The sequence below is a fragment of the Bos indicus genome, chromosome 5 (genome assembly GCF_029378745.1).
Source record: "Bos indicus isolate NIAB-ARS_2022 breed Sahiwal x Tharparkar chromosome 5, NIAB-ARS_B.indTharparkar_mat_pri_1.0, whole genome shotgun sequence".
NCBI lineage: Eukaryota > Metazoa > Chordata > Mammalia > Artiodactyla > Bovidae > Bos > Bos indicus.
This window is the reverse complement of record NC_091764.1, coordinates 81,277,561-81,290,718: the sequence shown is the minus strand read 5'-3', so window position 1 is coordinate 81,290,718 and position 13,158 is coordinate 81,277,561. Positions and strand designations below refer to the sequence as shown.

The following is a 13,158-nucleotide window of genomic DNA, read 5'->3' as shown; positions in this document are numbered from 1 at the left end:
GTCAGGTGGTCTGGTATTCCCATTCTTTCAGAATTTTCTACAGTTTATTGTGATCCACACAGTTAAAGGCTTTGGCATAGTCAGTAAAGCAGAAATAGATGTTTTTATGGAACTCTCTTGCCTTTTTGATAATCCAGGGGATGTTGGCAATTTGATCTCTGGTTCCTCTGCCTTTTCTAATCCAGCTTGAACATCTGGAAGTTCACAGTTCATGTATTGTTGAAGCCTGGTTTTGAGAATTTTGAGCATTACTTTACTAGCGTGGGAGATGAGTGCAATTGTGCAGTAGTTTGAGCATTTTTTGGCATTGCCTTTCTTTGGGATTGGAATGGAAACTGACGTTTTCCAGTCCTGTGGTCACTGATGAATTTTCCAAATTTGTTGACATGTTGAGTGCAGCACTTTCACAGCATCATCTTTTAGGATTTGAAATAGCTCAACTGGAATTCCATCACCTCCACTAGCTTTGTTTGTGGTGATGCTTCCCAAGGCCCACTTGACTTCACATTCCAGGATGTCTGGCTCTAGATGAGTGATCACACCATCGTGATTATCAAAGTCATGAAGGTCTTTTTTGTACAGATCTTCTGTGTATTCTTGTGACCTCTTAATATCTTCTGTTTCTGATAGGTCCATACCATTTCTGTCCTTTATTGAGCCATCTTTAGTTGTATGTTAATTCTCAGGAATCTAGAGTAAAACCCTTGGGTTTTGTATCCAAAAAACAAAGGGCTTTTGTATACAAAGCCCTTTGGTTTTGTATCTCTTGAGTTCTAATCTCAGCCTAACCATTTATTAGTCAGGTGAGACCTCAGCAGTTTACATAACCTCTCTGAACTCAGTTTTAATACCTGTCAAATGTAATAACACATTTCTGAACTATTGTGCAGATCGTTAATATTTACAAAGTTCCTAATATGGTGCCTGGACATGGTCTCTCAAAAAATGACCAATATAATTAAAATATTTTAAATGATTCTAAATCTAGATACATAAGGTGAATTTAATGTGGTCATTTCCTCTATCCCTGTTATACACACCCAAACAAATCACTAAAATGGCAATTTTCAATTCAGTTCAGTCACTCAGTTGACTCCTACTCTTTGTGACCCCATGGAGTGCAGCACGCCAGGCTTCCCTGTCCATCACCAAATCTAGGAGTTTGCTCAAACTCATGTCCATCAAGTCAATGATGCCTTCCAACCATCTTATCCTCTGTCATCCTCTTCTTCTCTGCCTTCAATATATCCCAGCATCAGGGTCTTTTCAATCAGTCGTTTCTTTGCATCACGTGGCCAAAGTAGTGGAGTTTCAGCTTCAACATCAGTCCTTCCAATGAACACCCAGGACTGATTTCCTTTAGGATTGACTGGTTTGATCTCCCTGCAGTGCAAGCAACTCTCAAGAGTCTTCTCCAACACCGCAGTTCAAGCATCAGTTCTTCAGTGCTCAGCTTTCTTTATACTCCAACTCTCACATCCATACACAACTACTGGGAAAACCATAGCATGACTCGATGGACCTTTGTTGGCAATGTAATGTCTCTGCTTTTTGATATGCTGTCTAGGTTTCTCATATCTTTTCTTCCAAGGAGCAAGCGTCTTTTAATTCCATGGCTTTGGTCACCGTATGCAGTGATTTTGGAGCCCAAGAAAATAGTCTCACTGTTTCCCTTATTTCTTCATTTATTTGCAATGGATTGATGGGACTGAATGTCATGATCTGTTTTTTTGAATGTTCAGTTTTAAGCCAGCTTTTCCACACTCTACTTTTACTTTCATCAAGAGATTCTTTAGTTCTTCTTCACTTTCTGCCATAAGGGTGGTGTCATCTACATATCTGAGATTATTGATATTTCTCCTCACAATCTTGATTCCAGTTTGTACTTCATCCAGCCTGGCATTTCACATGATGTACTCTGCATAGAATTTAAATAAGCACAGTGACAATAATACAGCCTTGACATAGTACTTTCCCATTTGGGGACCAGTCTGTTGTTCCATGTCCAGTTCTAACTGTTGCTTCTTGACCTGCATATAGATTTCTCAGGAGGCAGGTAAGGTGGTCTAGTATTCCCCTCTCTTGGACAGTTTTCCACAGTTTGTTGTGATCTACATAGTCAAAGTCTTTGGCATAATCAGTACAGCATAAGTAGATGTTTTTCTGCAAATCTCTTGCTTTTTCTATTATCCAGCGGATGGTGGCGATTTGATCTCTGGTTCCTTTGCCTTTTCTAAATCCAGTTTCAAATCTGGAGGTTTACCTGTTGAAGCCTGGCTTGGAGGATTTTGAGCATTACTTTGCTAATGTGTGAGATGAGTGCAATTGCACCATAGTTTGAACAGTCTTTAGCATTGCCCTTTGTTGGGATTGGAATGAAAACTGACTTTTTCCAGTCCTGTGACCACTGCTGTGTTTTCCAAATTTCCTGGCCTATTGAGTGCAGCACTTTAACAGCATCATCTTTTAGGATTTGAAATAGCTCAACTGGAATTCCATCACCTCGACTAGCTCTGTTCATAGTGATGTTTCCTAAGGGCCACTGGACTTCATTTTCCAGAATGTCTGTCTCTAGGTGAGTGATCACACCATTGAGGTTATCTGGGTCTTGAAGATCTTTTTTGTATAGTTCTGTGTATTTTTGCTAGCTGTTCTTAATATCTTCTTCTTCTGTTAGGTCCATACCGTTTCTGTCCTTTATTGAGCCCATCTTTGCATGAAATGTTCCTTTTATTGTCTTTAATTTTCTTGAGATCCTAGTGTTTCCCATTCTATTGTTTTCCTCTATTTCTTTGCATTGATCACTGAGGAAGGCTTCCTTATCTCTCCTTGCTATTCTTTGGAACTCTGCATTCAAATGGGTATATTTTTCCTTTTCTCCTTTGTTTTTTGCGTCCCTTCTTTTCACAGCTATTTCTAAGACCTCCTCTGACAGCCATTTTGCTTCTTTGCGTTTCTTTTTCTTGGGGATGTTCTTGATCTCTGTCTCCTGTACAGTGTCCCGAATCTCCATCCATAGTTCATCAGGCACTCTGTCTATCAGATCTAGTCCCTTAAATCTATTTCTCACTTCCACTGTATAATCGTAAGGGATTTGATTTAGGTCATACCTGAACCATCTAGTGGTTTTCCCTACTTTCTTCAATTTTAGTCTGAATTTGGCAATAAGGAGTTCATGATCTGAGCCACATTCAGTTCCCGGTCTTGTTTTTGTTGACTGTATAGAACTTCTCCACCTTTGGCTGCAAAAATATATTCAGATTATAATATAATCTGATTTCAGTGTTGACCATGGGGTGATTTCTATGTGTAGAGTGTTCTCTTGATCTTAGTTTTTTGAATGTTGACTTTTACCCAATGTTTTCACTCTCCTCTTTCACCTTCAACAAGAGGCTCTTCAGTTCCTCTTCACTTTCTACGATAAGGGTGGTGTCATCTGCATACCTGAGGTTATTAACATTTCTCCTGGCAATCTTGATTCTAGCTTGTGCTTCATCCACCCCACCATTTCGCATGATGTTTTCTCTATAGAAGTTAAATAAGCAGGGTGACAATATACAGGCTGGACGTACTACTTTCCAAAATTGGAACCAGTTCGTAGTTCCATGTCCAGCTTCTTGACCTACATACAGATTTCTCAGGAGGCAGCTAAGGTAGTCTAGTATTCCTGTCTCTTAAAGAATTTTCCAGAGTTTATTGTGATTTACAGAGTCAAAGGCTTTGGAAGAGTAATTAATAAAGCAGCTGTAGATGTTTTTCTGGAATTGTCTTGCTTTTTCTATGATCCAACGGATGTTGGCAATTTGATCGCTGGTTCCTCTGCCTTTTCTAAATCCAGGTTGAACATCTAGAAGTTCACAGTTCACATACTGTTGAAGACTGGCTTGGAGAATTTTGAGCCTTTCTTTGCTAGCATGTGAGTTAAGTGCAGTTGTCCTGTAGTTTGAACATTGTTTGGCATTGCCTTTCTTTGGGATTGGAATGAAAACTGACCTTCTCCCATACCATTAAATATATTTTTCAATCATATTTCCTAATATCAAGGGATATTTATTCAAAGAATCGTTTTAATATTATTCTGAAAAAAACAAAATCAAAAGCAGATTACTCAAATCCTTTTAACGCCAAATGTTATAATACTTACATCATGTAGCTTTAGTAACTAGGTAACACTGCCACTGCTTTTAGCTATTAAATGATTATTACTGCTGAAAATGAGTGTATAGATATAATTATTGCTGAAGCTCTTCCTTCAAGACCTGAAAATTTCTTAGCCTCTCTGTGTCTCACATAACTTAGTCTGAAAATGAGGAAGACTGTCATTCAGTTTAGCAGTTTCTTATGTTTATTATGGTACTGCTGCTGCTAAGTCACTTCAGTCGTGTCCGACTCTATGCGACCCCATAGACGGCAGCCCACCAGGCTCCCCCATCCCTGGGATTCTCCAGGCAAGAACACTGGAGTGTGTTGCCATTTCCTTCTCCAGTGCATGAAAGTGAAAAGGGAAAGTGAAGTCACTCAGTCGTGTCCGACTCTTAGCGAACCCCTGGACTGCAGCCGGTACAATTACATGTAAAATACTTTTAACAACGTCTGAAACTTTAAAATGCTCAAAAATGTTAGCTATTATTTTATATGTATGTGTATATGTATATGCGCACACACACACACACACACACACACACACACACACACACACACACACATATATATGGTAGTTACTTTGTATTTTCTCCAGTAGATCTATAATTTTACTTAAGGTATATTTTATGTAGGGTGCTTCTTTCAAATTATTATCCTGAGTTTATTTTGGCTCAAACAAGCTCAAAAATAGTGTTTTGTTATAGTGTACTATAGAGTTAAGAAATGAAGTTCAGAAATGAATTTTCTAACCTTGCATTGTCATTTTTAGCTACTGTATCGCCTTTTACTAGTTCTTTTTGGACCCTTGGAGAAATGTGGCTTCTTTGTTGTTTAGTCACTAAGTCTTGTCCAATTCTTTGTGACCCCATGGACTGTAGCCCACCAGGCTCCCATGTTCATGGAGTTTCTCAGGCAGGAGTACTAGAGAGCACTGTCATCTCCTTCTCCTGGGAATCTTCCCGACTCAGGGATTAAACCCACATCTCCTGTATTGCCAGGTGGATTACTTATGACTGTGCCACAAGAGAAGCATCAGAAAAAGGTGGCCTACTTATAGTTAATTACTTACTGATCTCCATTAGTCTGATTTATTAACTGTTCATTTTAAGGAGAAATCACTTTCAATATTATTGAAAACTCTTAAAAATTTCTTCTGTAGTTTAATTCTGGAAATTTTTACTTGTTCCATTTTTGCTATGTTTACCCTCATTTCAAAGCCTAAATTGAATATTTTCAGTCTCAAGTGAGAATTGTACTTATCATTTTTGTGTCTAATTATTTGCCTGGTTAAACATTTTATCGTGTGTTTTATAAAGAGTATTAGGTGTTGTTTCTGACTTCATGAAATTCTGTGTGCATTTAGACTTCCAAAGAATATAACGTTAAAGTCTTTGTTATTATATATCATATGGTAGGCCTACTGATTTGTTATTCAAATGATTTCCACAAATTCATAGGATACCAACAATTTTTTTTTCATGGTGTCATAATTTATATTGCAGTTTAGATTTGTTTTTAAAGAAAAATCACATTTTTTGGTAATTTTTCTTATTGTCTTGAAAAATTAAGATAAAAGCATTAAGATTAAAAATAGAAATCAGAGACTATCTTAACTTTCTGTTTGGTCACTTACTCTAAACTTAGATTTTCTGCCTAAAAGCCATTTAAATCAGAACAACTTTGAATGACATAGATCTGTTTTAAAATGCTGAGTATCAGAAATTGGTTCATATTTAAAGGAGGCTCTTATGTAAATACCAGAGATCAAAATGCCAATATCCGCTGGATCATTGAAAAAGCAAGAGTTCCAGAAAAACACCTATTTCTGCTTTATTGACTGTGTGGGTCACAATAAACTGGAAAATTCTAAAAGAGATGGGAATACCAGACCACCTGATCTGCCTCTTGAGAAACCTATATGCAGGTCAGGAAGCAACAGTTAGACCTGGACATGGAACAACAGACTGGTTTCAAATAGGAAAAGGCATATGTCAAGGCTGTATATTGTCTCCCTGCTTATTTAACTTCTATGCAGAGTACATCATGAGAAACGCTGGGCTGGAAGAAGCACAAGCTGGAATCAAGATTGCTGGGAGAAATATCAATAACCTCAGATATGCAGATGATACCACCCTTATGGCAGAAAGTAAAGAGGAACTAAAAAGCCTCTTGATGAAAGTGAAAGAGGAGAGTGAAAAAGTTGGCTTAAAACTCTCAACATTCAGAAAACGAAGATCATGGCATCTGGTCCCATCCCTTCATGGCAAATAGATGGGGAAACAGTGGAAACAGTGTCAGACTTTATTTTGGGGGGCTCCAAAATCACTACGGATGGTGATTGCAGCCATGAAATTAAAAGACGCTTACTCCTTGGAAGGAAAGTTATGACCAACCTAGATAGCATATTGAAAAGCAGAGACATTACTTTGCCAGCAAAGGTCTGTCTAGTCAAGGCTATGGTATTTCCAGTGGTCATGTATGGATGTGAGAGTTGGACTTTGAAGAAAGCTCAGCGCCAAAAAATTGATGCCTTTGAACTGTGGTGTTGGAGAAAACTCTTGAGAGTTCCTTGGACTGCAAGGAGATCCAACCAGTCCATTCTAAAGGAGATCAGCCCTGGGATTTCTTTGGAAGGAGTGATGCTAAAGCTGAAACTCCAGTACTTTGGCCACCTTATGCGAAGAGTTGACTCATTGGAAAAGACTCTGATGCTGGGAGGGATTGGGGGCAGGAGGAGAAGGGGACGACAGACAATGAGATTGGTGGATGGCATCACCAACTCGATGGACATGAGTCTGAGTGAACTCCGGGAGTTGGTGATGGACAGGGAGGCCTGGTGTGCTGCGATTCATGGGGTCGCAAAGAGTCAGACACGACTAAGCGACTGACCTGAACTGAACTGAACTTATGTAAATAGTTATAAATCTGAGAAAATATCTTATTTGCCTTTAATAACTGAGGTGAAATCTGTGTGAATGGGAATACATATATTTTGCTTTCCCTGAGAGCACTGTTCAGAGCAAGTATCTGGCTTATCTATATTGAAGGTGTTGAGGCCATAGAGGTCAAATTTTCTCAACAAAACTTCATTCAAACTCCAAGTTTGAATTATGATAATTTGATAATGACTCTGTGTGCTTTTTTACTACTACAGTTGAATAAAAATGAATACATGAACTCTGTATTCTTTAACATTAGCTATCACAATACTATTCCTTTGACTACTTTCATAGATTTATTTATTTATTTTTTTGAATCTCTAGCAAAATCTTAGGATGAGACTAATGATCTTTCAATTTCTTTAGCAGTACTTTACTAGAAACACAAATATTCTGTTAGGATAATATTTCATCAGGCAGACATCAGTTATAATCTGATTGCTCTCACTGTAAGCTACTAATAATAATTTTAATGAGTATATTTGCCAAGTTTAATTTTGGAAAAGGACATTTTATCATTTTCTGATTCACTTCATATTTGGAATATCTTTCAAATTAAATTTCATGTCATCTACTATACTGAATTTGGGGATTAAAAAAGTATGTCTTGACTGATGAAAGAAATGGGAATTCAGATTTTTTGGCTCCTAAGCCCTCATTTTAGCCAACTTTCTTATTTCCCCTGGTAACTACTTCAAATGAATTCTACCAGCTGTTCTCCGTGTTGATAGGTTATCTATCTCAGAGCCATAATCGTAATGCAGTTAACTTTCCTTGTAGCATCAGAGGCTCCTTGAAATGCTTGACACAGAGAAGGAACTGTTAAAAGAAAAAATAAAGGAAGCTTTGACTCAGCAATCTCAAGAACAGAAGGTAATATTTTAATTTTGCTTAGAGTGTGGAAAGAATGTTCTGTTGTCCCAAATAATACTGTAATGTCTAACTGTCTTATCATTTACAGGAAATATTGGAAAAATGTTTGGAGGAAGAAAGGCAAAAAAATAAAGAAGCATTAATATCTGCTGCAAAGGTATTTCTATCTGCAAAGTTTATTGTGAGGTTTAATTCTAATACTTTTTATTAGTCCAATTGTTTTTATGTTTACCCCCTCCTCAAAGCCTAAAGTGAATGTTGTTGGTCTCATGTAAGAATTGTTTTTGTTATATTTATGCATAAGTATTTACCTGGTATAGACCCATCAGTAATAAATTTCTTTGTAAGTAAGTGGAATTAATAAACTGAGTTCATTAATGGTATACTCAGTATACTTGTAAAATATTTCATCCAGAAAATTTAAGAATTTTTTTCCTCTTCTGCTGTTTGTATTCTTATTAAACATACATTACACACGGTAATGATATTGAAATGCTTTACATTTAGATTATCAATCATATGTTAAAAACAATATATCTACATAGGTGCAACAATATCCACTTGGTATTTGACAGGTATCACACAAGTATTGAGTATATGTGTTTATTTGTATGTACATATGCGTTTATCAAGGTGTATGATTTTTAAAGCCAACTTTGAAATAAATCATCTGTGTAGTATATGCATAGATTTTAAATATATGTATGCTAATGTATACATATGCTGACCTGAAATACACCATCAGATATTTGTCCAACAAAAGTACGTTTTTTCAGTATTATGAGAGAATTTCAATTTGGGGTCTGCTAGCGTCCAAGCCACATACAAATTCCCATGTGGCAATAAGAACACTTTAATAGAGAGGAAAGGAAGTTGTAAGGGTTGCAGGAAATACAGAGTTCATGGCTTGTCGTTGGCTGAGTCCCTGGCAGGAAAGAAGAGGGGTCTTTCTTCTTCCTCTTGGGCTCTACTATAGTTGCAGGGTGTGACAGCTCCCCCTTAAAGGGGTCTCCTGACACTATTTAATTGAGGTTTCTGTTTCTGAATTTTTTTACATTTTCCCCTTTGATCAAGAGCTTTCTCTGAAAACATCACAGATTAAGAACCATGGTTTCTGGTTACAGCAATTTTTGTCCATCATTGTCAGAAGGAAAGTGGTGCAGGTTGGAGAACTGTTGCAGTTGCATTCAAGTAAGAAGGAGGGGTAGGAGGGAGACATCTTAGGCAGTTTTTATCTAAAGTCCACATGTTATCAAAATTGTAGACATCAGAGATCATCTGAAGTGTTATATCATCATCATCAAAGGTTTGGTGGCAAACTTCTAACAAGCCTGGTCTAGGTATCTGGGGAAAACTATCTCATCAGATGTCATCGACTTCATTTCTAGGAAGTCTTTACTTTCAGGTCACCAGATGACGTGCATGACCAGTTGGGGTTCCATGCTTTCTTAAGCTATGTACTGTGAATCCAAGAGTCTGTTCCTTGGAGTTTGATAGTGCAGGGGCTAGTTATCAGTGCCTGATAGGGGCGTCTTCAGTGAGGTGGAAGAGCATTCTTCTGGAAGTATGTCTTCCAGTAGGCACATTCCAGGTTCAAGGTATGATGCTTAAGGTCGTCACCTCTCAAGGGTATGTTGTGAAAAGGCTTCCTCTACCAAGGCACAGTTGTTCTTCATGGAAACATGTTCTTCATGGTTGTTCTTAATGGGAACAACTAGGCCTTTGCAATATTGGAGTATCGCTCCTTTTGTTAGTTGTGGGTCCAAAAAGGCAGGAGCCAAGTGCATTGGATGTCTTGTGACTGTCTTGGAGGGTGAGAGTTTAGTTGTGACATTTGGAATGATTTAATTGTGTCATGCGAACTCTTTGGTCCTGCATGCCATAACTGAAGATCCCGTATGCCACAACAAGATCAAAGGCCCCGCATGCTGTAACTTAGATCAGGTACAGCAAAGTAAATAAATATTTTTTAAGAGGGGTGAGCATTATATGAGTTCCAAAAGGGGTGGACCTGGGATTTGGAAAGAAATTTTGCTAACTGAATCTCAGTATGCTATGAGTGTATTCAGCTAAGCCAGAGGGATTAAGGGTGGTAAGCACAGTGAATGGCCTACTTTCTCTACCTTGCTTAGATTGAAGAAAGCAGGAAAACCTGAATTTTGCAATAAGGAGCTCATGGTCTGAGCCACAGTAAGCCCCAGGTGTTAATTTTGCTGACTGTATAGAGCTTCTCCATCTTTGGCTGCAAAGAATATAATGTCTGATTTTGGCATTGATCATCTGGTGATGTCCATGTGTAGGGATTTCCCTGGTGGCTCAGACAGTAAAGAATACATCTGTAATCAGGAGACCTGACTTTGATCCCTGGGTCAGGAAGATTCCCTGGAGAAAGGAATGGCTCCCTACTCCAGTATTCTTGCCTGGAGAATTCCGTGGACAGAGGAGCCTGGTGGGCTAGAGTCCAAGGGGTTGCAAAGAGTTGTAGATGACTGAGGGACTAACACTTTGGTGTCCATGTGTCGAGTTGTCTCTTCTGTTGTTGCAAAAGGCTGTTTGCTATGATCAGTGTGTTCTCTTGACAAACTCTTAGTTAGCCTTTGCCCTGCTTCATTTTGTACTCCAAGGCCACATTTACCTGTTACTCCAAGTATCTCTTGAGTTCTTACTTTTATATTTCAGTCCCCTATGATGAAAAGGATATATTGTTTTGGTGTTAGTTCTAGAACGTCTTGTAGATCTTCATAAAACTGGCCAACTTCAGCTTCTTCAGCATTAGTGGTCAGGGCATAGACTTGGATTACTATGATGTTGAATGGCTTGCCTTGGAAATGAACCAAGATCATTCTGTCATTTTTGAGATTGCACCCAAGTACTGCATTTTGGACTTTTTGTTGACTATGACAGCTACTCCATTTCTTCTAAAGGATTCTTACCCACAGTAGTAGATATAATGGTGCTCTGAATTAAATTCACCATTCTCATCCAATTTAGTTCACTGATTCCTAATACATCGATGTTTACTCTTGCCATCTCCTGCTTGACCATATCTAATTTACCTTGATTCACAGACCTGACATTCCAGGTTCCTATGTGATATTCTTTTTTTTTTAACAGCTTCAGATTTACTTTCACCACCAGGAACATCCACAGCTGAGTATCATTCCTCTTTTGGCCCAACCTCTGAATTATTTCTGGAACTATTAATAATTGCCCTTCACTCTCCCCTAGTAGCATATTGGACACCTTCCAACCTGGAGGATTTATCTTCTGGTGTCACACCTTTTTGCCTTTTCATACTGTTCATGGGGTTCTCACAGCAAGAATATTGGAGTGGTTTGCCATTCCCTCCTCCAGTGGACCACATTTTTTCAAAACTCTTCACTATAACCCATCCATCTTTGGTGGTCATGAACTTCATTGAGTTACACAAGCCCCTTCACCATGACAAGGCTGTGATCCATTTGTTGGATGATATAGAAAGCAAATGAATTCCAGAAAAACAACTACTTCTTTTCACTGACTACACTAAAGTGTTTGTATGGATCACAACAAACTAGAAAATTCTTAAAGAGATGAGAGTAGCAGACCACTTTACCTGTCTCCTGAGAAACCCGTATGCAGGTCAAGAAGCAGTGGACCTGGACATGGTACAACTGACTGGTTCATGGAAAAGGAGAAGACAAGGCTATATATCGTCATCTTGCTTATTTAACTTACATGCATAGTACATCATGCAAAATGCCAGGGTAGAGGAAGCACAAGCTGGATTCAAGATTGCTGGGAGAAATAGCAGCAACCTCCAGTTATGCAGAAGATGCTACTCTAATGGGAGAGACGTGAGGAGGAACTAAAGAGCCTCTTGATGAGGTGGAAACAGAAGAGTTACAAAGCTGGCTTGAAACTCAACATGAAAAAACTAAGATCATGGCATCCAGTCCCATCACTTCATGGCAAATAGAAGGGGAAAAAGTGGAAACAGTGACAGATTTTTTTTTTATTGGGCTCTAAAATCACTGCATACAGTGACTGCAGCCATGAAATTAAGACACTTGCTCCTTGGAAGAAAGCTATGACAAACCTAGACAGCGTATTAAAAAGCAAGGACATCAGTTTACGGACAAAGTCCGTATAATCAAAGCTATGGTTTTTCTAGTAGTCATATGTGGATGTAAGAGGCGGACCATACTTAAAGAAGGATGAGGGTTGAAGAATTGATGCTTTTGATTATGGTGCTGGAGAAGACTCTTGAGAGTCCCTTGGACTGCAAGGAGATCAAACCAGTCAATCCTAAAGGAAATGAATTCTAAATATTCACTGGAAGAACTGATTCTGAAGCTGAAGCTCCAGTACTTTGGCCACCTGATATAAAGAGCTAACTCATTGGAAAATACCCTGATGCTGGGAAAGATTGAAGGCAAAAGCAGAAGGTGGCAGCAGAGAATGAGATGATGGACTCAATGGGCATGAGTTTGGGCAAACTCCAGCATATAGTGAAGGGCAGAGAAGCCTGGCATGCTGCAGTCCATGGAGTTGCAAAGGGTTGGACATGGCTTAGTGACTAAGTAGCAACAAACAACAAGCACAGTGAAAATGTTTTAAAACCAGCCAAACAACACAAACTTGTTGAAGTGCATAGCCAGTAAAATGGATTTCTAGATCACTATGATGTTTGAAATGAGCTCCTCAGGTAGGGACAAACTTTTTTAAAAGTACCTTAGCCACAGAAGAGAGAATATCCTGTCTGTGAGGGGAGGCTTCTTTCAGTCCACTCTGAAATCTATAGACCATGAATAAAAGAAGTTCATTAGATATTTGAACTGCAGCAGGAGCTGCATTATAGTAATGAGATGGAACCCTGAGACTATGCCTTTGTTGTTGGTTAAGACAGGAAGAGATTCATCCTCAATCACGAAAAATATTTCCCCAAGCCAACTGAGAGGGAGGACTGGGAAGAGACCCTGTAGTTCCTCAAAACCCTGCAACTGAGAATTGAAAGGACAAGAGAAAGGCTGGTTAGAGGATCGAAAACACTGAAAGTACCTAAATTTGTAAGTCTTTTCCAGTGGCCTGGCTCTTTGCAATTATAGCAGAAACTGGGAAGGTTTTGGTTTCATTTAGAAGTCTTCATTTGCTGGATTTGAAGATTAGGAAACCTGGTATTCTTCTTTTCCAGTGACTCATCTAGAGTGTGAGAGAGCTGGTT

General features: G+C 38.7%; 1 protein-coding gene across 13 annotated transcripts in view; it reads left to right on the top strand.

Moving 5' to 3' along the window:
- Window positions 1–13,158, top strand: part of CCDC91 (coiled-coil domain containing 91) — a 395,166-nt gene that overhangs the window by 280,055 nt on the left and 101,953 nt on the right. For all 13 annotated transcript variants that reach the window (XM_070789905.1, XM_070789912.1, XM_070789908.1 and 10 more), the window contains 2 exons: window positions 7,863–7,955; window positions 8,044–8,112. In XM_070789905.1, the coding sequence (XP_070646006.1) occupies window positions 7,863–7,955; window positions 8,044–8,112 (162 nt within the window). The remainder of the gene's footprint in view (window positions 1–7,862; window positions 7,956–8,043; window positions 8,113–13,158) is intronic.